Genomic DNA, 26,184 nt, shown 5'->3' with positions numbered 1-26,184 from the left:
TTGTAGGGGGGCGTGGACCTGACCAGGTAGTCACGAAGGGAACAGTCATTGCGGAAGATGGAAAGGGGTGGGGAGGGAAATATATCCCTGGTGGTGGGGTCTGTTTGGAGGTGGCGGAAATGTCGGCGGATGATTTGGATTATGCGAAGGTTGGTAGGGTGGAAGGTGAATACCAGGGGGGTTCTGTCCTTGTTACGGTTGGAGGGGTGGGGTCTGAGGGCGGAGGTGTGGGATGTGGACGAGATGTGTTGGAGGGCATCTTTAACCACGTGGGAAGGGAAATTGCGATCTCTAAAGAAGGAGGCCATCTGGTTTGTCCTGTGGTGGAACTGGTCCTCCTGGGAGCAGATACGGCGGAGGCGGAGGAATTGGGAATACGGGATGGCATTTTTGCAAGAGGTAGGGTGGGAAGAGGTGTAATCCAGGTAGCTGTGGGAGTCGGTGGGTTTGTAAAGAATGTCAGTGTCAAGTCGGTCGTCACTGATGGAGATGGAGAGGTCCAGGAAGGGGAGGGAGGTGTCAGAGATGTTGGAATAGGTTATCCTTACTTCAGTTGTTGGTAAAGTGTTGGAAAAGGTTATAAGAGATAGTAGGATTTATTTTCATCTCGAAAAGAATAATTTGATTAAGGATAGTCAGGACGATTTTGTGAAGGGTAGGTCGTGCCTCACAAACCTTATTGAGTTCTTTGAGAAGGTGACCAAACAGGTAGATGAGAGTAAACCGGTTGATGTGGTGTATATGGATTTCAGCAAGGCGTTCGATAAGGTTCCCCACAGTAGGCTATTGTACAAAATGCGGAGGAATGGGATTGTGGGAGATATAGCAGTTTGGATCAGTAATTGGCTTGCTGAAAGAAGACAGAGGGTGGTGGTTGATGGGAAATGTTCATCCTGGAGTCCAGTTACCAGTGGTGTACCACAAGGGTCGGTGTTGGGTCCACTGCTGTTCGTCATTTTTATAAATGACCTGGATGAGGGTGTAGAAGGATGAGTTAGTAAATTTGCAGACGATACTAAGGTCGGTGGAGTTGTGGATAGTGACGAAGGATGTTGCAGGTTACAGAGAGACATAGATAAGCTGCAGAGCTGGACTGAGAGGTGACAAATGGAGTTTAATGCGGACAAGTGTGAGGTGATTCACTTTGGTCGGAGTAACTGGAATGCAAAGTACTGGGCTAATGGTAAGATTCTTGGTAATGTAGATGAGCAGAGAGATCTCGGTGTCCAGGTACACAGATCCTTGAAAGTTGCCACCCAGGTTGACAGGTTTGTTAAGAAACTGAAAAATGTTTTGCTGGAAAAGCGCAGCTGGTCAGGCAGCATCCAAGGAGCAGGAGAATCGACGTTTCGGGCATAAGCCCTTCTTCAGGAATCCTGAAGAAGGGTTTATGCCTGAAACGTCGATTCTCCTGCTCCTTGGATGCTGCCTGACCTGCTGCGCTTTTCCAGCAAAACATTTTTCAGATCTGATCTCCAGCATCTGCAGTCCTCACTTTCTCCTTGGGTTGTTAAGAAGGCATACAGTGTTTTAGCTTTTATTCATAGAGGGATCGAGTTCCGGAACTATGAGGTTATGCTGCAGCTGTACAAAACTCTGGTGCAGCCACACTTGGAGTATTGTGTACAGTTCTGGTCACCGCATTATAAGAAGGATGTGGAAGCTTTAGAAAGGGTGCAGAGGAGATTTACCAGGATGTTGCCTGGTATGGAGGGAAGGTCTTACGAGGAAAGGTTGAGGGACTTGAGGCTGTTTTCGTTAGAAAGAAGAAGGTTGAGAGGTGACTTAATAGAGACATACAAGATAATCAGAGGGTTAGATAGGGTGGACAGGGACAGCCTTTTTCCAAGTATGGTGACAGCGAGCACGAGGAGGCATAGCTTTAAATTGAGGAGTGATAGAGATAGGACAGATGTCAGAGGTAGTTTCTTTACTCAGAGTAGTAAGGGTATGCAATGCTTTGCCTGCAACGGTAATAGATTCGCCAACTTTAAGTACATTTAAGTCGTCATTGGACAAGCATATGGACGTACATGGAATAGTGTAGGTTAGATGGGCTTCAGATTGGTATAACAGGTCAGCGCAACATCGAGAGCCGAAGGGCCTGTACTGCACTGTAATGTTCTATAGAGATGGTCCAGGTAAATTTGAGGTTGGGGTGGAAGGTATTAGTAAAGTGGATGAATTGCTCAACCTCCTCGCGGGAGCACGTGGTGGCGCCAATGCAGTCATCAATGTAGCGGAGGAAGAGGTGGGGAGTGGTGCCGGTGTAATTACGGAAGATCAACTGCTCTACGTAGCCAACAAAGAGACAGGCATAGCTGGGGCCCATACGTGTGCCCATGGCTACCCCTTTTGTCTGGAGGAAGTGGCAGGATTTGAAGGAGAAATTGTTAAGGGTGAGGACCAGTTCAACCAAACGAATGAGAATGTCAGTGGAAGGGTACTGTTGGGAACGTCGGGAGAGGAAGAAACGGAGGGCTTGGAGGCCCTGGTCATGGCGGATGGAGGTGTAGAGGGATTGGATATCCATGGTGAAGATGAGACTTTGGGGCTGGGAAACGGAAGTCTTGGAGGAGGTGGAGGGCGTGGGTGGTGTCTCGAACAGATGTGGGGAGTTCCTGGACTAGGGGGGATAGGACAGTGTCGAGGTATGTAGAGATGAGTTAAGTGGGGCAGGAGCATGCTGAGACAATGGGTCGGCCAGGGTGGTCAGGCTTGTGGATCTTGGGAAGGAGGTAGAACTGGGCAGTGCGGGATTTCCGGACTATGAGGTTGGAAGCTGTGGGTGGGAGATCTCCTGAGGTGATGAGGTTCTGTATGGTCTGGGAGATGATAGTTTGGTGATGAGGGGTGGGGTCATGATTGAGGGGGCGATAGGAGAAGGTGTCTTTGAATGGCATCTGGCTTCAGCAGTGTAGAGGTCAGTGCGCCAGACTACCATGCACCCCATTTATCTGCTGGTTTGATGATGAGGTTTGATTGGAGCCTCTTCTAGAATACTGTGTGCAGCTCTGGACAGGGTTCAAACCCAGATTTATCAGGATGTTGCCAGGAATGGAGGGTTTCAGGTATAAAAATAGAGTAGACCAACTCAAACTTCTTTCACGGGAGCCTAGGGTTTGAGGGGTGACCTTATAGGGGTTTGTAAGATCATGAGGGGTATAGGTAAATAATCCTCAGAGCATCTGCTATTTTCTCACTGACCCCCTTCAACATTCAAGGGAACAATTCATCTGGGATCTTACTCACTTCCAAGGATTCCAACTCTTCTAACATTTCTTCTCTCTTTGTGATTATTTTGTCTAATATTTCACACTGCTCCTCTTGGATGACTGTATCCACATTGTTCCTTTCCTTTGTGAGTATGGAGAAAAACGTTTAATTTAAATGTCTTCCCATTTTCACTCAGTTTCCCATCTTCATCTCTGATAGGTCGCACTTTTTCCCTTAACTGTTCTTTTGTTCTTTCTATAACAGTAAAACATCTCAGGATTTTTCTTTATCTTGCTTGCTAGTATATTTTCATGCCATCACTTTGATTACCTTATTTCTTTTTTTCACTTGACCCCTGTATTCCCTATACTATGATTTGGAGATGATGGTGTTTGACTGGGATATACAAAGTTAAAAATCCCACAACACCAGGTTACAGTCCAACAGGTTTAATTGGAAGCACTAGCTTTCGGAGCGACGCTCCTTCATCAGGTGGTTGTGGAGAATAAGATTGTAAGACACAGAATTTATAGTAGAAGTTTACAGTGTGATGTAACTGAAATTATATATTGAAAAAGACCTGGATTGTTTGTTAAGTCTCTCATCTTTTAGAATGACCATGTTGGTTTCAGCTCTTTCATATGCAAATTGCAAACCTTTTTTAAAAGTTACATTCTCAAGTGAACTTTAACATTTGGTGTCATGTCGGCCCAGATAATGTATTGAAGGTGTGAAAGTGTAGTCCTCACTTTCTCCTTGAAGGTGTGAGGTGCCCTGTGTGAGACTGTCTGTGCCACAATGGTCAGACTGATCAAATCTAAAAAACAGATTTACAGAATCTTACATGGATTCGTGCACACACCAGATCTGCTCAGATGAGGAGGAACGTGACTGGCACCTGCATGTACTCAGGGATGCCCTCATAAGAACAGGGATATGATGCTCAACTCATCGACTGCCAGTTGTGACGTGCCACAGCGAGAAACCGTAATGACCTCCTCAGGAGACTGACACATGCTGCAACCGACAGGGGACCCTTCCTTGTCCAGTACTTCCCAGGAGCTGAAAAACTACGCCATGTTCTTCACAGTCTACAGCACATTATCGATGAGAATGAGCACCTCGCTAACACCTGCCCCACACCTCCACTTCTCACCTTTAAACAATCACCAAACCTCAAATGGATCATTGTTTGTAGTAAACTGCCTGGCCTTCAGGACCACACCATACAACCCTGTCATAGCAGACACTACAAGACATGTCAGAGTGTCAATACGGGTACCACCATTGCACGTGGGGACACCACCCACCAAGTACGCGGCAGGTACTCATGTGACTCGGCCAACGTTGTCTATCTCATATGCTGCAGGCAAGGGTGCCCTGAGGCATGGTACATTGGTGAGACCGAGCAGAGGCTACGGCAATGGATGAATGGGCACCGCACAACAATCACCAGACAGGAGGGTTCCCTCCCAGTCAGAGAACACTTCAGCGGGCCGGGACATTGGATTTTGGACCTTCGGGCGACCATCCTCCAAGGCAGACTTCAGGACAGGCAACAACGCAGAGTGGCCGAGCGGAGGCTGATAGCTAAGTATGGTACCCATGGGGATAGCCTCACCTGGGACCTTGGGTTCATGTCACACTACAGGTGACCCCATTGCACTATATACTCTCTCTCTCTCTCTCTCTGTCTCCAACAGACACATTCACTCAAGCAGACCCTCTCTCATGCACTCACACATACACCCTCTCACAGACTTAAACCCTTTACAGTCGCACTCACACACATACACACACTCTCTCACGCCCCCCACACACCCACATGCACACATACACATATAAGTTTGTGGCGTGAATTTGTACTTGCAGAATTACATTTTACTTTTCTCAAAACTGCATGAATCATTTTTTTAGATTATATCAGTCTGACCATTGTGGCACAGACAGCCTCACACAAGGCAGCTCACATCTTCAATACATTATCTGGGCCGACATGACACCAAGTGTTAAAGTTCACTTGAGAATGTAACTTTTTAAAATGTTCTGGGATTTACATATGAAAGAACTGAAACCAACATGGTCTTTCTAAAAGATGAGAGACTTAACAAACAATCCAGGTCTTTTTCAATATATAATTTCAGTTACATCACACTGTAAACTTTTGCTATAAATTCCGTGTCTTACAATCCTATTCTCCACAACCACCTGATGAAGGAGCAGTGCTCTGAAAGCCAGTGCCTCTAAATAAACCTGTTTGGAATATAACCTGGTGTTGTGTGATTTGTACCCCCTATACTATGCTGTCTGCAGTGTTGGGATTTTTGTGACTATCATAAGGTTTCTTCTTCTGTTTAATTTTCTGCTATATTTTTAAGACAACAATGGGGGTCAAGATTTGGCAGTACCATTCTTATTTGTAGAGGGGACCTGTCTGCTTTGTGCCGTGAGGATCTCACTCTTTGCTGCCTCACATTGGTTAAGCACTGGATAATCCTTTCGCAGGTCCTGTCCAGTCCAACTCAGACACATCATTTCAGTTTTGTAAAACTTGCCATCCCCCAGTTAAAAATCCTTTACTCCTGATTTACCTCTGTCCTTTTCTATATTAATACTAAATCTAACTAATAGAATCCCTACAATGTGGAAGCAGGCCATTCAGTCCACACCAACCCTTTGAAGACTATCCCACCCTGTCCCTGTAACCCGACATTTCCCATGGCTAACCCACCTAACCTGTACATCCCTGGACACTGTGGGGAAATTTAGCATGGCTAATCCACCTGACCTGCACATCTTTGGACTGTGGGAGGAAACTGGAGCACCCGGAGCAAACCCATGCAGACACAGGGAGAATATGCAAACTCCACACAGACAGTGGCCCGAGGCTGGAATTGAATCTGGGTGCCTGGTGCTGTGAGGCAGCAGTGCTAACCACTGAGTCACCGTGCTGTTCCAGAATTGTGGTCAGTATCCTCGATATGATGACCAACAGTGACTTCACCCACTTGCCTGTCTTCATTTCCTGAAACTAAATCCAGAATTTGTTTTTAAAAAATTCCTGGACACAGTACATGAAGTTTTCATGCTCAATGCGCCTTTATATTGTTTAAAACCCAGTTGATACTGGGCTACTTAAAGTTTCCTACTGTTATTGCCCTCTTATTCCTACAGGCAGCAATTTGTCTTCATGTGTTCGACTATCTCCCTCTCACTGTTTGGGAGTCTGCAGTGTCCTTCTAGTAATGTGATTGTCCCTTTTTATTCCTAAACTCAACACATAAAGTTTCAGTTGTTAACCCATTTTGTGCATCATCCCGTCTCACAACGGGAGTTGATTCTGTAACTAGCATTGCTATCCCCAATCCATTTTTGTCACCCAGTCTATCCTGCCTGAAAACTTTATATCAAAGGACATTGAGCTGCCAATTGTGCCCCACCTTTAGCCAGGTTTCCGTTATAGCAATGACATTGTATTGCCTTGTGTCGATCTGTGGCCTTAGTTCACCTGCCTTCTTTGTAATCCTCCTTGCATTGAAGTATAAACAGCTCAACCCGTCCATTTCCTTTGCTGGACATTTCTGAGGCACTGGCTACATCACTAACTAATGTTAACCCTCCCATTTCCTAATCTGAATCTGACCCATCTAAACCTACACTTCGGTTCCCTCTTTCCTGCCAGATTAGTTTCAAACTTCACCAGTGGAACTAGCAAAAGCCCCCAGGAGGGGATTTGTCCCAACTCTGTCCAGATACAACCTGTCAGACTTCCCCAGAAACAGTCCCAATCCCTGAAGGATCTAAACCCCTGTCTGGTACACCATTCCTACAGCCACGCATTCATCTGATTGATCCTATTCATGCTCTATCTAGCATGTGGCACTGGGAGGAATCCTGAGTTTACTACGTTTGAGGTGCTGCATTTTAATTTACATCCTAACTTCCTATGTTTAGCTTTCAGGTCCTCATCCCTTGTTTGGCTTTGTTGTTGGCACCTATATGTACCATGACCACTGGCTGTTCCCCCTCCCGCTCCAGAATGTCCTGCAGCCGCTCTGTGACATCCCTGACCCTAGCACCAGGGAGGCAACACGCCATCTTGGATTCACATCTGTGGCCATACAAACACCTGCCTGTACCCCTTATATTACCCCTTCATGAGGCTGTCAACTTGGTTGATACTGCTTTCCCCTGGGAGGTCATTCCCCCACCCACAAACATTAGCCAAAGTAGAATATCTATCTGAGAGGGGATGACCACAGGGGACCCCTGCACCTCTTTCTTTAGCCTTTTACTTTGTTTAATGGTCATCCATTTCCTTTCTATCTGTGTAATCCTCACCTGTGGTATACCCACCTTGCTAAATGTACTGTCCACGGTATTCTGAGCATCCCAGATGCTCCACAGTGAGTCTACCCACAGCTCCCAGCCCCAAAAGGTGGTGAGCGTGTAGCTGTACATGCTTCATGCACACATAATCATCAGGGACACTTATTTCCCACAATGCACAAGCGGAGCACACCACAGGCCTGAGGTCTCCTATCATCACCTTTACCCTTTCAAGAGATTTTAATTAAGCAAGGGACTTTCCTTCATTTCAAACACTTCTAATATAATCAAAATGTCCTATCTTTATTTAAGCTAATGTATAATCCTTTAAAATCTGTAAGAAAATGCTCTGCAGGTATCACTTACCAATTGACTGTTTCCGCTGGGGCTGTGTCAATTTCTAAATTGCTCAGATTGAGACTGAGCACCACACTCAGTCTTTCAACTTCACCTAGTCCCGTCTCACCTTGAGCTGTTTTCACCCAACTCCAGAGCACTCTCGTTTACCCAAGCAGCACTCACAGTACAGTAAGCAGCACACCCTCCTTCCTTTCTTTCAACTCTGCACCTTCACTTACCTAATTCCCCTTCTCACTGCCTCCAGTTTATCCCTGTCCTGCCCAATCCGACTCTGAATTGATCCCTGCCAACCTATTCCACCACTTGGTTACTGCCAGTTTGATGACTGTTCTTACCATGCTGCAGCTTCATCCACATCGAGGGCCAGAGGGCCTATACTGCACTGTCCTGTTCATTGGGGCAGAGAGCCACCTTCCTTCCAAGGGTTTCTCTTCTAGGGAGGGACTGGTGCCTTGTGTTAATTGGGCCCTTGATGAGTAAAGGGATCAAGGGTTACGGGGAGAAAGCAGGAAAATGGAGTTGGGAAACATATCAGCCACGATTGAATGGTGGAACAGACCTGATGGGCTAAATGGCCCAATCCTGCTCCGATAACTTGTGGCCTTATGGGCTGTGAAGGGTTGGGTTGGGCAAATTGCTGACTCAGCCTTGAGGGGCTGGAGGAGAGATTGAATGCCTCTGTGTTTGTGCTGCTGTGCTGTGCTGTGGGGGTTTGAAGCTGAAAAATGTGTTGCTGGAAAAGCGCAGCAGGTCGGGCAGCATCATAGGAGCAGGAGAATCGACGTTTCGGGCATAAGCCCTTCTTCAGAAATTATGAAAGTGTGTCCAGCAGGCTAAGATAAAAGGTAGGGAGGAGGGACTTGGGGGAGGGGTGTTGGAAATGCGATAGGTGGAAGGAGGTCAAGGTGAGGGAGATAGGCCGGAGTGGGGTGGGGGCGGAGAGGTCAGGAAGAAGATTGCAGGTCAAGAAGGCGGTGCTGAGTTCGAGGGTTGGGACTGAGATAAAGTGGGGGGAGGGGAAATGAGGAAGCTGGAGAAATCTGCATTCATCCCTGGTGGTTGGAGGGTTCCTAGGCGGAAGATGAGGCGCTCTTCCTCCAGGCGTAGTGTTGCCATGGTCTGGCGATGGAGGAAGCCAAGGACCTGCATGTCCTTGGCAGAGTGGGAGGAGGAGTTAAAGTGTTCAGCCACAGGGTGGTTGGGTTGGATTGTCTGGTGTCCCAGAGGTGTTCTCTGAAACGTTCCGCAAGTAGGCGGCCTGTCTCCCCAATATAGAGGAGGCCACATTGGGTGCAGCGGATGCAGTAAATGATGTGTGTGGAGGTACAGGTGAATTTGTGACGGATATGGAAGTCTCCCTTGGGGCCTTGGAGGGAAGCGAGGGGGGAGGTATGGGCGCAAGTTTTGCATTTCTTGCGGTTGCAGGGGAAGGTGCCGGGTGTGGAGATTGGGTTGGTGGGGGGTGTGGACCTGACGAGGGAGTCACGGAGGGAGTGGTCTTTCCGGAACGCTGATAGGGGAGGAGAAGGAAATATATCCCTGGTGGTGGGGTCCGTTTGGAGGTGGCGGAAATGACAAAGAATGATCCGATGTATCCGGAGTTGGTAGGGTGGTAGGTGAGGACCAGTGGGGTTCTGTCCTGGTGGCGGTTGGAGGGGCGGGGCTCAAGGGCGGAGGAGCGGGAAGTGGAGGAGATGGGGTGAAGGGCACCGTCAACCACGTCTGGGGGGAAATTGTGGTCTTTGAAGAAGGAGGCCATCTGGGTTGTTTGGTTTTGGAACTGGTCCTCCTGGGAGCAGATGCGGCGGAGACGAAGGAATTGGGAATATGGGATGGCGTTTTTACAGGGGGCAGGGTGGGAGGAGGTGTAGTCCAGGTAGCTGTGGGAGTCAGTCAGTTTATAGTAAACGTCCGTGTTGAGTCGGTCGTCCGAGATAGAAATGGAGAGGTCTAGGGGAGACAAGCCGCCTACTTGCGGAACGTTTCAGAGAACACCTCTGGGACACCCAGACCAACCAACCCAACCACCCTGTGGCTGAACACTTTAACTCCCCCTCCCACTCCACCAAGGACATGCAGGTCCTTGGACTCCTTCATCGCCAGACCATAGCAACACGACGCCTGGAGGAAGAGCGCCTCATCTTCCACCTAGGAACCCTCCAACCACAAGGGATGAATGCAGATTTCTCCAGTTTCCTCATTTCCCCTCCCCCCACCTTGTCTCAGTCCCAACCCTCGGATTCAGCACCACCTTCTTGACCTGCAATCTTCTTCCCGACCTCTCCGCCCCCACCCCCTCTCCAGCCTGTCACCCTCACCTTAACCTCCTTCCACCTATCGCATTCCGAACACCCCTCCCCCAAGTCCCTCCTCCCTACCTTTTATCTTCGCCTGCTTGGCACACCCTCCTCATTCCTGAAGAAGGGCTTATGCCCGAAATGTCGATTCTCCTGTTCCTTGGATGCTGCCTGACCTGCTGCGCTTTTCCAGCAACACATTTTTCAGCTCTGATCTGTGCAAACTCCTGTGTGGAGTTTGCACGTTCTCCCCGTGTCTGTGTGGGTTTCCTCCGGGTGCTCCGGTTTCCTCCCACAGTCCAAAGATGTGCAGGTCAGGTGAATTGGCCATGCTAAATTGCCCGTAGTGTTAGGTAAGGGGTAAATGTAGGGGTATGGGTGGGTTGCGCTTCGGCGGGTCGGTGTGGACTTGTTGGGCCGAAGGACTAGTTTCCACACTGTAAGTAATCTAATCTAATCTCCAGCATCTGCAGTCCTCACTTTCTCCTGTGGGAGTTTGAAGGTTGGTTTTTAACATTGTCACTGATTCCTTAGCTGATCTCTTTGTTTGCTGTTAGATCAGAGGAAAGGCTGGTCTCCATCCACTCCCTCCCTTCCCTGACTCGTTGCTACGTTATGGGAAAGCTCGGAGCAGTTTCTTCAGACCGGGAGCTGGGGGCGATGCAAGCTCTGATGCAATCTCCAGCGCAGTAATCAGTGAGTACATTACCACCAGCTGTCTCCTTGTTTTCCCTTACCCTCTCTCCTGATACCCTTGGTGTGATGTGACATCCACAGGCACCAACAACGCTCTGCTGCTCACCTGCTGGATGTCAACAGGATATTTAGCCATGAGCAAATTGCAGCCTAAGCCTGATGTGTCTTCCCCAGCAGCTCCGGCCGAGATATGACAAAGCACAGTGTGGAGCAGGACCCTGCACTGGCTCTCGCTCCACTTCTTAAACCAAGGCTGCAGAATCTCACCAAGCATCAGCCTTCTTGAGACCCAGCTGGGCAAGTGGGCCTGGTTGACTACATAATACTGACGATATAAAGCCTAGCAGCAGGAGGCCATTCAGTCCACTGAACCTGCTGTCTATTCAGTATGGTCGTCACGAATATTTCCCAACATTATCCCTTTATACCACTGAGCTAATCAACGTCATTACTTTAGCTTATAGCACTGTGATTTATCCATGACTACATGTCCAATGCAGTCTGGGGTAGAGAATTCCAAACATTCAGAACCTTCTCAGGAAAGGATTTCTCCTCATCTTGGTTATAAGTGGTCCCACTTTATTTTCAAATTATGTCCCCTAGACTCCCATGGGTTCTAGATTCCCATCCAAGGGAAAGTACAGATAAAACCTAACTTGAAGTAATTTTTAGTTCTTAAAAAATGTATTCATGTCAGACAATCTGGCCCAGGCTGCCGTCCCCTGAGAACCCATCACCCTCACCAGTATTGAAAATTGAAAACAGATTAGCAAACAGATTCGGTTCAGGACAAACAGGGTCTCCTGCATTACACTCATTCTCTCTGACTGCCTGGCAGTTACCCATTCCCTCACCACATAGACAATGCTAACTATGATGTGACCATCTGTCTGCAGATGCTCTCCACACAGTCCTCTACCTGTGAAGGTGCAGCAGAGACTCCAACCAGAAACCAAAGCTGAACACAGTGACACTTCCTGCTAAGGTCCTTGTCCAAGTTACATGCTGGGTCCAGAGTTTCCCTTGCAGCATGTACACTCCACGTGGCTAAACTGTCTTGTTTATTACAATTAAAGGAAGTACGGTACTTACCCATTACTCACCAATTAGCTTCCTCCAATTCGCAGCCTGAGGCTGAGTTGTGAAAAGAAGTAAAAGCGAGGAGCTCCCTTCTCCTTTTCACTGAACTCCTTTCCTCATCAAACTCTCGGTCCTCTGGAATGGACAATAAATACTAGCTTAGGCAACAACATTCTCATCCCATGAATAAATAAAAAACAAACTAAAACTTACTTCAAGTTAGGTTTCATTTCAAGTGTCTAGATCAGAGTGGTGCTGAAAAGGCACAGTAGGTCAGGCAGCATCCAGGGGGCAGGAAAATCGATGTTTCGGGCAAAAGCCCTTCATCAGGAATAGAGGCAGGGTGCCTGCAGAGTGGAGAGGGGGGTGGGGAGAAAGTAGCATAGAGTACAATAGGTGAATGGGGGTGGGGCTGGTGTAGATGCTCTCTGAGAGTAACTCTAATTGTTGAAGAGTTTACTGTTAGAACTGGATTCCAAGAGTTTGAATTCAGTTGTTTTTTTGCTTTTGCATCAAAGAGGCCCCTGTCAGTGCTGCCTTGTCTGTCCGTATGGAGGACAGTTGAGAGTTAACCAAATTGCTAAATTAAAGAAGAAGTAGAGGCTACCACCTCTGGTAGAGAGTGAGGATCGGACAGTGAGTAACGACACAGGATTTTACAACAATAGACAGCACTTACCATTAGACTAGGTTTTTAATGAATTCAAATACCGCCAACTCCACAGTGGGAATCCAACCCATATCCCCAGAATTTTAGCTCAGGTTCTAGACTACTAACGCAGTGACATTACCAGTAGGCCACTGCCTCCCATGTTAGTAACCCTGAGCAAGGGCTGAGGATTGCTTGTTTTGTCGAAATGGAATATTGAGCCAGTGGAAGGTGGTAAGTAGACAGGCAGCTCCGATCAAAGGACAAACCAATCCAGCACATCCTTGCTGCTGTTGTGACTTCTTCTCCTCTTCAGAGCCTTCTCTGGGGAACTTCTAGTGGCAGCTTCCTCACAAGCCCTGGGCTGACAAAAGGATGCAACCCTCCCAACCCCTTCCTGCTGACAAAATGCTGGTGCAGCCAGACAGTTTCTTGTCGTATGGGACATAGTTAGTGATGTTGATTTTTAGCTGACTTCATGTGGTGAGGAGCTGATTCAGATCCCAGCCTGCCCCATGTATCACATCCAGGATGCTTGCAGTCCATTCCCCCAGGTCTACCATTAGGTACTGTTGAAATTCAATGTCTTATCCCACTTTCTGTCTTCAAGGTTGCTGTATTTTGCATTAGTATGGCTTGTGGGTGCACCTCACTGAAGGCAGTACTGGAATTGTGTGTCAGTCAGAGTGAACCTGCCGCCCCCACACTCTCAGGCCCTCATCAGTTACGGGCACTAGATCATGGACAAGCTTGAGGAAGGTGAACAGAGTTTGTGAGAAGAGCAGTTGTGTGGATGTAAGAGAGAAGTATGGAAGAATCACACAGGTTGATGAAGAAAGTGGCAAAGTAGAAAGAGAGTGAGATATCAGGGAAAGGGATTCCTGGATAGAGATAGGACAGACTGGAGAGTGACAGGGAAGGTCAGGGTGGTAACAAAGAGAGATTACCTGATGCTGGATATAAATCAGTGCTCACTGTCATCATTATTGTCGCTGGGGATTATTGTCAGCAGCATTCACATTGTGTAGCGCACAGACTGAGCTGTGGCAGTGCTGCCTGAAGGCTGTCATTGTAACATGCACTTGTGTCTTTGCTTGGCAGGCTGTTTTCGAGACCTCTGTGGATTGTGCTGGATGTTCCATGTCCGTGAAAGGCTGAGTGAGAGCTGTCGCAAATATCAAAAAGCCAGAGACAATACCAGATCCTCTCAGGTACTTTCCCTGACCCTGATGCACGAAGCTCTGAGAATAGAAGGAATGAACACAGGACAATTTAGTGATCTATGCCTTTTAAGGTGTTTGTTATGGTGTTGAGCTTTGTCTGGGAGCTGCCTGTTAATTCCTAGAAATGTAGAAACTAGGAGCATGAAGAGGCCATTCAGCCCTCTGTGCTGCTGTCCCCCACAGTACGATCATGGTTAACCCTGTATCTCAAAGCCACAACCCGGTTTCTCCCCATACTTTTACATGCTTTTAGTGTCCAGAAATCTAGCTGTATCTTTTTTAAATATATTCAGTGACTTGTTCGAGAATTTGACAAGTTTCCCACCTTTTATGTGAAGACATTTCACAGCCGAGGCAATATCCAGAAACCCAGGTAGTGTTCTCGGTCCCAAGTTTGAAGTCAACAAAAAAAACCTGCAATTAAGAGTCTAATGATGACCATGAAAGCATTGTTGATTGATTGAAAAATCTATCTGGTGTTTATATGTGACTCCAGTCCCACAGCAATGTGGGTGACTCTTTACTGCCCTCTGGGCAATGAGGAATGCAAGCCCAGCAAAATTCTCCTCATCCCAGTGTGAAATAGCTTATCACATAGCCTGAGACTGTATCCAGCATTGTCCTGCCTTGTCAGAATTTCACTGAGTGAAACTTGCAAAGAAGAGTGTTTCTCTGTTCATAAATGGTGCCAGACCTGCTGAGGTTCTCCATCCCCTTCTGACTGACAAACTCAGATCAAAAGAAAATGCTCATCAGGTTTCTGTACTTAACAGAAAATCGTTGTTCACGATAAGCAGATGGTCTTTCATCCTTGGCCCTGAGGAAATCTGAATTGCTGACTCATTTCTCTATATAACATCAACTGAACCACTTTTAAATTCCTTATTCATAAACAGACACACAAAGGTAGACATAACATGGATATTAACAACAACTAAAATCAAAAGAAATCAGAGAAGTACACTTCAATAGCACCAAAACAGAAGATGCTGGATAAACTCAGCAGAGCTGGCAGCATTTATGGAGAGAGAACAGAGTGAGGTTTTGAGCTCGGTAACCCTACCTCAGAGGTTATAATGAGGAGCTCTTCTTATTAACCTCACCCCTTTGCCTGTGGCTTGGTGACTTGAAGGTTAAATTGCCACCAGTCACCTTTCCCAACAAGAGCTGGGACTTTATCTCACTTGTGGTTCCTTGCCATTGACACATGGTGGTTTGCACACCAATGCTGTTTTATTCACTGGTTGAGAATTGGTCCTTTTACTGTTTCTGAAGGCATTTAGTTCTCCTTGAGGAGAGGATTGTGATAAAAGGTGAGTAGATGCCAGCCAGTTGTTCCTGAAGATTTTTTGGTATTGATACACAGGAGAGAGAGAGAGAGAGAGAGCTTTATTGCTGCTTTCACTGCATAAGTTATGTTTCCCTGCTGCATTGGCACCACACAAGCCATGGTAGCCTGGTTAGGAACCAAGCAAAACATTTGTTTACCTGAGTTCAGACCCATCCGCTCCATTCTGTCTCATAGAATCTACAGTGCAGAGGAGGCCCTTTGGCCTACCGAACCTATACTGTGAAAAGCACACTACATCCTACACAAGCCCCATTTTCCCACACTACATTCATAACCTTGAATGTTATGACGTTTCAGGTGCTCAACCAAGTGCTTTTTAAAGGTTGTAAGGTTTCCTAGCTCAACCAACTTCTCAGGCAGTACACCTCATCACTCTCTTGGTGAAAGTGATTTTCCTCAAATCTCATCTCAACCCCCTGTCTTTCACTTAAAGATTATGCCACCTAGCTATTGACCTTTGAACTAAGGGAACTGCTGCTCTCTATTCACCTTGCCTATTACCCTCATAACCTTACAAAACTCTATTAAGTCTTTGTATCCTTATCTCCTTGCACTCTCACAGTTCTGGAAAAAATACAACATTGTATACACCTCACACTGTGCTCCAGCAAATGTGATTTTTTTTTCAATATAACTGCAGGATCACTTTGCCTTATCTCCCTGGATTAAAGCACCATCTTTCTTTTTTAAGTCCACAGTCCAAAAATAAAAAGATATGGACTTTACAATATCCATAAACATCCATTCACTCCATTACTGATACTCAGTAGTAGCACTGTGTTCTATTTACGAGGTGCACTGCAGGATTTCACCAAAGGTCCTTAGACAGGACCTTCCAAACCTATAGCCACTTCTAGAAGGCGAAGGATAAGGATTAGGACAGCAGATACATGGGGACAGCATCACCGGCAAGTTCCCTATAAGCCATACAACATTCTGCCTTGAAGTTTTATTAGTGTTATTCAGTCAAAGATCGTTAGAAATAGAGAATGTGAGATGGCAGATGCTGGAGATCAGAGTTGAGTGTGGTGCTGGAAAAGCACAGCAGGTCAGGCAGCATCCAAGGAGCAGGAGAATTGACGTTTCAGGCCAGAGCATTAGAAATTGGACTTTTAGCCCATCAGGTCTGCTCCACCTTTCAGTGAGATCACAAATGATCTAATAATCTTCAACTCCACTATCCTGCCTTTCCTTTTGATTTATTTATGATTAAAAATCTGTCTATCTTAGCCCTGCGTATACTTAACAACCCAGTGGCTTGACTACTATCTGTGGTAACTGGAGTGATTGTAACGAGCTAAGCCACTGGACATCATAGAATATGAGTTCCCTGATTTGAGCTGTTAATCGGGCCCAATCAGGGAGATCTGGCTGATAGAAAAGGGTGAATGTCAGGGATATAGATGTTCTGAATACTGACTCAGTAAGAAACAGTACTGCTGTCAAAGGCTATGCATCTGGAAATAAAAAAGTGATTGATGATGGGATACTGGCCTCTGAAGAGTTAATTCATTGGCGATGAAGGTAAAACCTGATCCTGAAGAAACTCGCTCACAACAGTTGGGTGTAAAAACGTTTTAACATGATGTCTTTGTTGGGAAGCTTGGCGTATTGGATCCTACTATTGAGGACCAGGCCCAGTCACCCTGGAAAGAACGGGGTATTTTTTTTCTGGGCAAATGACATTATAGCAGATGAAAAACAAGTAATTCTTCTGAAAGCCTGGTGTTACGACACGGGGTAAACCCTCCTGCTTAATTTAAACTAGCAACACAGAAAAGATTTATCCCGTGCAATAATCTGTGAAAATTCAAGAGGCCAAGAACTATTTAAAGTAAACATTAACCACTTGATTTCTTAAAGTATAACAGAGAATAATTAGCTAACAACTATTTACAGCTCCTTCCTCTAAACAATCGTTTATCTTCCCTTCTATAGTACTAGTCCAATAAAACCCCCGAGTGAAATTTACCAAAAAATTCAAATTTCAAAACCAGCCAGCTGTCAATCTGCTCTTGGTATCTTCCTGTGTAGATTTTTTTCTTCTTAGGGATTTCTGTTTGACAGGTCACTGATCGATAAAGGTACCTTTAAGAGAGCTGTGTTTTGGGCAGTCTGTACATGCTGGTGGCTTGGCAGTTCTCTCTCAATTGTTCACGTTTTCCTGGTCTTATACCCCCAGAGCTTCAGATTATGTCATTGGTTTTTAATTTTGTCAGTATGCTAAATTCAAACTTCGTTGGAGTTTGGTATTTTTTGGGAGTATAATTTAAACTGATTGGCCAACTTTAAATTTGTTTTTGTCTCCAGGCAACCAGCTACAGTTAGCTGTTTCAACCAAATGTTACATTGTTACCTTGTTCAGAACACTTTGTGCTGTCAGGTAGTGTAACTTTCTTAAAGGGGCAGTATGCCCACATCTTCATAACACTGTGGAGTTGCAGCTTTTTCTGTCATTAAGAGACTAAATATTTCTGAGGTACCAGATACTAAAACCATTCCACAATTGATTGACATAGTTAAGGAATATTACGATCCCAAGCCTCCTTTAATTCTGAGATACCATTGCTTTTACTTGCCAATTCGAGAACCAGGGGAATCCATTTTAGGGTATTTGACTAGGTTAAGACAGCTGACTGAAGTCTGTGAATTTGATTTAGCCTTTAATGAGATGCTTAGGAAGATGCGTTCTTCCTCCAGGCGTCGGGCAGCGAGGGACTGGCAGTGCAGGAGACCCAGGACCTGCATGTCCTGGAAGAACGCCTTATCTTCTGCCTCGGAACACTTCAACCCCAGGGTTTCATTGTGGACTTCACCAGTTTCTCATTTCCCCTCCCCTACCTCACCCTAGTTCCAACCTCCCAGCTCAGCACTGTCCCCATGGCCTGTCCTACCTGCCAATCTCCCTTCCCACCCTTCCACTCCACCCTCCTCTCTGACCTATCACCCCCATCCCCATCCATCTATTGTACTCTTTGCTACCTTCTCCCCAGCCCCACCCCCTCTCCCATTTATCTTCCACCCCCGAGGCTCCCAGCCTCATTCCTGATGAAGGGCTCTTGCCCGAAATGTTGATTTTCCTGCTCCTCGGATGCTGCCTGAGGTGCTGTACTTTTCCAGCACCACTCTAATCTTGACTCTGATCTCCAGCATCTGTAGTCCTCACTTTCACCTAAATGCTTAAGAGTCTGTCTAGTACATGGGATTAATGATGTGACAGTGCAGAAACGCCAACTAGCTGAAGCTACAACTGACTTTATCATTGGAACACGTGGCAAATGGAGCCTCTGAGTTGCGATGGAAGCCGACACCCTCACCTGTCTGACTGAGCTTGGGGAATACCACTTAAGTGCAACTGCATAGTCACCCTGAGGAAATACCCTTGTAAGGAGTAACTAGGTCAGCTCACAGCAAAACCACAAAACAAAGCCAAGTCTCAACTAAATAATTACAATCTTCTTCAGGATTCTGCCCAGTAGGACATTGTAATTTGTGTCAATATGCAGATTGGGACAGTAACAGTCTTAAATGGAGTAGGATCTGTATCCAGGAGGGTGTCCAAGAGAGTTCGTACCCTGGGTACTTCACCTGCACCTGGTTTGAAACAGTTAAATTGCTTAGCAACCTCCACACCATGATAAGTGTCTGGTAAAATGGCAGTCTGGTTCAAATGGAGGTCTGTACTGGTGCGGCTGTATCAGTGATCGCAGAACCAGTTTCTACTAAACCCAATCCCTAGCTTAGAGGATTTGTATGGAAAGCTGGCAGGAGGGTTGTCCTTCACAAAGCTTGACATGAGCCATACTTACTTGCAATTGTGTTTAATCCAGGAATCTCAGAAGTATGCAACAGTTAATATCCACAAGAGTCTGTCCCAATATACATTTCATCAGCCTGTTCATTTTGGCAGTGGATGGTGGAGTATATTTTACGAGGTTTACCTTAGGTCACCATTTATGTTGATGACATTCCAACAACAGGAAAAATGAATAAGGTAGACTGGAAGAACCTGGCTATAGTCCTAAAGCATTTCTCCAAAGCAGACAGACCCCTAAGAAGGGAAAAATGTATGTACCGGCTCCTCCCCCAGTGACTGGGCTTCTGGGTCAAAAAGGCTGGGCTACATCTATTGGAAGATAACGTGAGGGTGATCAAGGGTGCCCCAACTCCCATATCTTTCTAGAAGCTCAGGTCATTTCTGGGTCTGTTAAATTATTACGGGAAGTTCTTACATATCCTGGCATCCATCCTGGCACCATTGCGTCAACTCATGAAAAAGGTTAGATTTGGAAATGGTCTCGTAGACAGGCCCTAGCATTGGATGAAATAATCGAACAAACTATCATGCTTTTAGTGATGGCACACTGTGATCCCAAGAATGACATATATTGACATGTAATCTCTCCCATATGGTATCAGGTTAGTTTTAGCTCATTGGTGGTCCCCTGGAGAGAAACGCCCAATAGCTTATGTATTCAGGACTTTGACTAATGCAGAGCATAAAATCACCCAGATAGAGAAAGAAGTCATATTTGGAGTCCGGAGGTTCCACCAATACCTTTATGGGTGAAAATGTGTGATAATCATGAACTCTGCTTAAAGAGGACAAGGCAGTGCCGCCCATAGCTTTGGGCTGCATTCAGTGATGGGCTGTAATGTTGAGTGCTTATGAACACCGTCTGGGAGGCTGAGTACAAATATGGATGCATTGAGCTGTCTTCCATTAGCAAATATATCACCTTTGGTACCCCCAATGGAAAATTCAATCATGACATTGAATTTTCTAGACACATTCCAGTCACAGCTAACAATATCAAACTTTGCTCACAGAAAGATCCAGTCCTTTCCAAATTGAAACAATTGGTACTAATGGGGAAAACCAAAGGGTCATCGCAGCTAGAATTGAAAACATTTTTGGACATAGAGAGACCTGCTCATGGTAGAGGACGGTATATTGTTATGGGGAACAAGAGTGAATGTCCCAAGCAAAGGTTGCCATCAAACACTGGCTGAATTCCACCAGGATCATCCATGGGCCTCCAAAATGTAAATGTTGATAAGGAGTTGTGTCTGGTGGGCAAGCTTGAACGCAGATATAGCTGTGTTGGTGGGACAATGCCCAGAGATTAAATTGACCTCCAGCAGCTTCCCTGCACCCATGGGAATGGATGGATAACCTTGGACCAAGTTCCATGTCGACTATGGAGGAGGTCCTGTCATGGTTTCAATTATTTTTGTCATTATAAAAGCCCATTCAAAGTGGCTGGTTGTGCTGGAGTCCACTCATCAAACAGTGAGCAATGATAGAAAAATTGGGCAAACCCTTTGTAACATGTGGAGTCTTGGAAGTATTGGTCACAGATAATGGGTCCTCGGTTATCAGCAGAGACTTTAGTTACTTCTTAATCTGTGATTCTATGATTAAATTTAATGGGAATTCAAAATTCTAGGATTGTTCCATCCCACCCATCATCCAATAACCTGTCAGAAAGAATGGGTCAAACTTTGAAGGCTGGACTGATGAAGCAGCCAATAGTCCCACTAGATATCACATTGTCATGGTTCTTGTTGATTATAGTACCACCCCCTGCAGCTACAGGAATAGCACCAACAGAGTTGGTAATGGGAAGAAACCACCCCACCAGGCTAAATCTGATATTCCCATAGATGGGGGAGGGTGAAACAGCATCAATGCTGAACCCAAGACTTCACCAAACAAGAGGGACAGTTTGATACAAGGGACAAAATTCAGGGCACGAATCAGGAAAATGGCTCCACATGGTCAGAGGATTGACCGATGTGAACTTATAAAATTTGGGTTGGTGTGACTGTCCTGAATAAGCATGTGGAGTATTTGAAAGCTGCAAATTCTCAGACTGTATGGGAGCACACCTTACCCTGCCCCTAGGAGCCTTCAGAAATACTCCAGGGACTCATTGATTTACCGTCTCCATCAAACATCGCTGAGTCCTCTGAATCAGAGATGGACATGATGGAAGTAGCCACCATGACACTTCTCCCTCTGGAAGAAGGGAGAGAAAGTGTAGCAGGGCACTCCAGGCACAAGAGGCAAGCTTGCATTCATTACACACCCCCTCGATCGCATTCCAAGTTAGAGGAACCTGACCTAGCATTGAAAAGAAACAGACTGCACTGTGTTCGTGGACTTGGGGGGGGAGATATCGTGATTGTAATGAGGTCAGCCAGCTGGACATCATAGAGTATGAGTTCCCTATTTGGGGCTGTTAATCTGGTCCAATTAGGGTAAACTGGCTGAGCCACAAGGATACTGGGACCCTGAATGTCTGACTCAGTGAGAGGCTATTGTCAAAGGCTATGCATTTCAAAATAATGATGTTTGGTGATGGGATACTGGCCTCTGAAGAATTATTTCACAAACAAATTCCACAGATTTACTTGCCTCTGAGAGAAGAAATTCTTCTTCATTTCTGTCTTAAATGTGCAATTCCTTATTCTGAGATTATCTTCTCTGATCTTAGACTCTCCCAAAAAAAACCTGTCTGTATCTACCCTGCCAAATCCCCACGGAATCTTGTATGTTTCAATGAGCTTGCCTTTCATTCCTCTAAACACCAGTGAGTAAAGGTGAATCCTACACAATCTCTCCTCCAGACCCAGGCAGCTGACTGAAAATTCTTTGGACAATCTCCAGTGAGAGTAAAAGGACCCAAAACTGTTCATTATATTCCAGTTGTGGTCTGACTCATGACTTGTATAGTTTTAGCAAAATCTCCTTAGGTTTATACTCCATTCCCTTTGAACAAAGGCCAGCATTCATTTACTTTCCTTCTTACCATTGAACCTTGGATGCTAGCTTTTAGTGATTCACAGACAAGGATCCCTCTGCTCTGCAGCTCTTGACAGTCTGTATCCATTATTTAAATAACTTTCAGCTCCTCTATTCTCACTGCCAAAGTGCATAACTGCACATTTCCCACATGACATTCCACCTTCCAGGATTTTACCATTCACTTAACCTGTCTGTGTCCCACTGCAGACTATTTGTGTCATCCTCAGTACTTACCTTCTCCTTTATTTTTGTGTCATCTGCAAATTTGGCGAAAGTGTATGTACTTCCCTCATCCAAGCCATCAATATATAATAAATAAGCATGGCCTCAGCACTGTTCTCTTTGGTACTCCACTTGTTACGGAAATGTCTCCCTTATCTCAACTCCATCTTCTGTTTGTTAGCCAATCCTCTATCCGCACTAACATTATATCCACCTTTTCTCTTTAATTCTGTTTATGACCACCTCAAAGAGTTCTGTTATTTGAAATTCTTTCATGGGATGTGGATGTCTCTGGCTGGTTCAGTATTTATTGCCTGTCCCTAACTGCTGATCTGATGACACTGCTTCACCCTGATTGGCTGAAGGGAGAGAGAGAAGTCACAGTCTTCTGACCTAAGGGCCTGCCTTAGTCTCACTCCATTTAATCTGCTGGATGGTTAAGGGAGGAGCTGTTAGTTTTCTGAGGTGTTCTTCTATCATTAAATCAGATGGCTTTTTGGAACAATAAATGAAAGTGGTTACGCAATCGTCATTAGACCAGCTTTTTATTCCAGACATTATTGAACTAACGTTTCACCATCTGCCATGGTTTTGAACCCATCTGCACAGAGTATTAGCCTATGGATCTGGATCACTGGTACAGTGACATCACCTGCACCTACTGAGCTTTTCCAGTGTCACTCTAATCTAGACATCACCATTACACCATTACACCCACTGCCTCACTCTGAAACCGCTGGGCTGTATGAAAAAGGGAGGAGAGTGATCAGCGAGGTCGTGTTCCACTGGGTTTACAGCAGGAGATCAGAGTAATCCCGCCCTGACATACTCATCTGGTGGATCAACAAGTGGGCTCACCAGTAGATCAACTGGACTCCCATTCTAGACCCAACAAATCTCTATATACCCAACAAATCCCTCGGTCCTTCATAAATCACCTTCTGACGGAATGTTGGGAAATGCCATTGATAATCACATCCCATAATCGGATGAAGGAATGAAGAGGGGTTTCCAATATAATTGGCACTGACAAAGTTACCTTGATATAAGACGGTATGTCTAATTAAGAGTGGACTAGTTACTGATATTATTCACAATGCCTGGATTTCATGTGTTTGTAGAACTACGAGGTGACAACAGATTATGATGCTGCTGTGGTTGACCACTGTCTGAATTCCCTGGAGTGGGCTTGTCGAATGCTGCCCTTCGCTAGGTTCATGAATGTGGAGGAGTTGGTACAGGACATCATCCTCAGCTTGGTTAGTGAGCTGCCTCCAATCAGAAAGGTAAGAACAACATCAGAAAAACAATGTGCTCAGTTACAGTAGGCAACTGGGAAAGGAGGGAAGATGCTGAGGTGAGGGCAGAGGCTAGGATTGCAGAACATAACCATCATCCCATCATGTTCAACACATTACTATTGGGAGGCTTGACCAGAAATTGAACTGGACCAGCCAAATAAATACCGAGCAGAAACTGAGAGTTCTGAGTCAAGTCGCTCACCTTTTTTTCATTCCTGAGATGTGGATATCTCTGGCCAGGCCAGTATTTCTTGCCCATCCTTCATTGCCCAAAGGGCAGTTAAGAGTCACATTGCTGTGGGTCTGGAGTCACGTGTAGGCCTGACCAGATAAGGATGGCAGTTTCCTTCCCTGAAGGACATTGGTAATCAGAAAGCAACAATCAACGGTGATTACATGGTGACTATTAGAGCACTGTTTCATCCCCGATTTTATTGAGTTCAGATTTCACCACTTGTCATGATAGGCTATGAACCCATGTCCCCAGAGCATTGGCCTGGTGGGTCTGGACTACTAGGAGAAAGTGAGGACTGCAGATACTGGAGACCAGAGTTGAAAAATGTGATGCTGGAAAAACACAGCAGGCCAGGCAGCATCCGAGGAGCAGGGGAATCGACATTTCGGGCATAAGCCCTTCTTCAGGAATCGGGGCTGGATTATTAGTCCAGTGACATTAATGCCACCACATCCCAAAGCCTGTCCACCATCTACAAGGCACAAGTCAGGATTGTGATGGAATACACCCCATTTGCCTTGATGGGGGCTGCTCCAGCACACCAAAAAAACAAGTTGACTGGCATCCCTTCCATCACTTTAAATTTCATTCACTCCACCACCGACGCTCAGTAGCAGCACTGTGTACCATCTACACTGCAGCCATTCACCAAGCTCTTCTCACAGCACCTTCCAAACCCACGGCCACTTCCATCTAGAAGGACAAGGACAGCAGATACATGGGAACACCACCCCCTGCAAGTTCCCCTCTTAGCCACTCCCCATCCTGATTTGGAAATTTATTTCTTCAGTGTCGCTAGGTCAGAATTCTGGAATTCCCTCCTTAAGGCCACTGTGGGTCTACCTGGAGCACGTGGATCTTCCTATAGCAGTTCAATAAGACAGCTGACTACCACCTTCTCAAGGGCAACTGGGGATGAGCAATAAATGTTGGCCCAGCCAGAAACACCCTCATTCCAGAAAATACTGGAATGAACATGGTGGTGGCGGAGTGCATGGGAATGATTCTAGCTGTATTACTATTGGGTATTTTGCAGCATGCTCTGTTTGAGCTGACCTTACTGCGGTGTGCCCTGTTTATTGTAGGTTGCTGAGATCTTGGTCAAGGCCTTTCCTGATGTGGAAGACGTTCGAGTGCCTCTCAGGGATAAATATCACTCACTGCAGCATCACCTACGTCACAGCACAGTACGAGGTGAGATAGTGCAGCCTGGGTAATCCAGCCTCACTGTCAATGTTCTCTTATACACACGAGTGGAGCGTGAGTGAGTCCTCCTTTGGAATGGTTGATGGGGTCTAGTGAGTCTCCTGACAGTGGTAAGAGTCCAGGCATGGTGGGACCTAACGTAGACCTCCTGGTCCAAAGGTGTGGACACTGCCATGACAACACCAGAGCTCAGACAGCTGAGTGATAAAAATCTGAAATAGACAGGAGGCTAGAAACAAAGCAATACAGTAGGCAGAGAGTTTAATGCTGAAAAGATTTCTGAGATTGAGAGAGGAAGCCAGGGAAGAGTTTCACAACTGAATGAGAATTCCAAAATACCAAATGTTATACTTTTTGCTAATTTTTATAATGATTATCACAGCATATACAGACTTGTTAATTGAACCTTGGTGGGAGAGGAAGCATTTATAAAGAATCATTTAGGACAAAATTAAAATCATTTGGGCAAATATAGGTTAGTTAAAGAAGCCAGCAGAAACCTGTCACAGCAAGTTGTTGGAGGTGATGATAAAATGTAGCTTCATGGACAGTTAGCGAGGCAGACATTGATTAGGGATAGTCAGCGTGGTTTTGTGTAAGGAAAATCATGTCTCACAAATGTGATTGAGTTTTTTGAGGCAGTTTTCAAAAAGATTGGTGATGGCAGAACAATAGACATTGTTTATTTGGATTTTAGTAAAGCCTTCGACAAGGTTCCACGTGGCGGACTAATTAATAAAGTTGCTCACATGGGATTCAGGGTGTGCTTGCCCATTGGGTACATAATTGGCTTAACAACGGGAGACAGAGAGTAGTGATGGAGGGATACGTTTCAGACTGGAGGCCTGTCAGCAATGGTGTTCCACAGGGATCAGTGCTGGGACCTCTTTTGTTTGTCATTTATCTAAATGATTTGGATGAGAATATAGAAGGAATGATTAGTATATTTGCAGATGACACCAAAATTGGTGGCATGGTAGACAATGAGGAAGGTTTCTAAGATAACAAAGGGATCTTCACCTCTTTAAGTATAACTGTTTAAAACACTTACCACAGGCATCAGGGCCTCCATTTGCTGAGAGGTGTGAGGGAGGAGTGAAGGACTGCTGGGAAGGTGAGCGTAAAACATTTCTTTTTGAAAAGAGCGACAAGGAGAAAGGGCAGAGAGAAATTAGGGCTGCTGGGAATTTTTTAAGTGGGTGAGATCT

The 26,184-nt window shown here is 45.7% G+C and overlaps 1 protein-coding gene across 2 annotated transcripts in view; it reads left to right on the top strand.

Moving 5' to 3' along the window:
• Positions 1-26,184, top strand: part of cplane1 (ciliogenesis and planar polarity effector 1) — an 885,738-nt gene that overhangs the window by 699,952 nt on the left and 159,602 nt on the right. For both annotated transcript variants that reach the window (XM_087975286.1, XM_087975281.1), the window contains exons 20-23: positions 10,760-10,898; positions 13,729-13,838; positions 23,356-23,520; positions 24,856-24,964. In XM_087975286.1, the coding sequence (XP_087831412.1) occupies positions 10,760-10,898; positions 13,729-13,838; positions 23,356-23,520; positions 24,856-24,964 (523 nt within the window). The remainder of the gene's footprint in view (positions 1-10,759; positions 10,899-13,728; positions 13,839-23,355; positions 23,521-24,855; positions 24,965-26,184) is intronic.

Source organism: Chiloscyllium plagiosum, unplaced genomic scaffold, assembly GCF_037043375.1.
Source record: "Chiloscyllium plagiosum isolate Xiang-an unplaced genomic scaffold, Cpla_swu_hap1 HiC_scaffold_2, whole genome shotgun sequence".
Lineage (NCBI taxonomy): Eukaryota > Metazoa > Chordata > Chondrichthyes > Orectolobiformes > Hemiscylliidae > Chiloscyllium > Chiloscyllium plagiosum.
The sequence above is the reverse complement of the archived record's forward strand: the minus strand, read 5'-3'. Positions and strand labels throughout refer to the sequence as shown.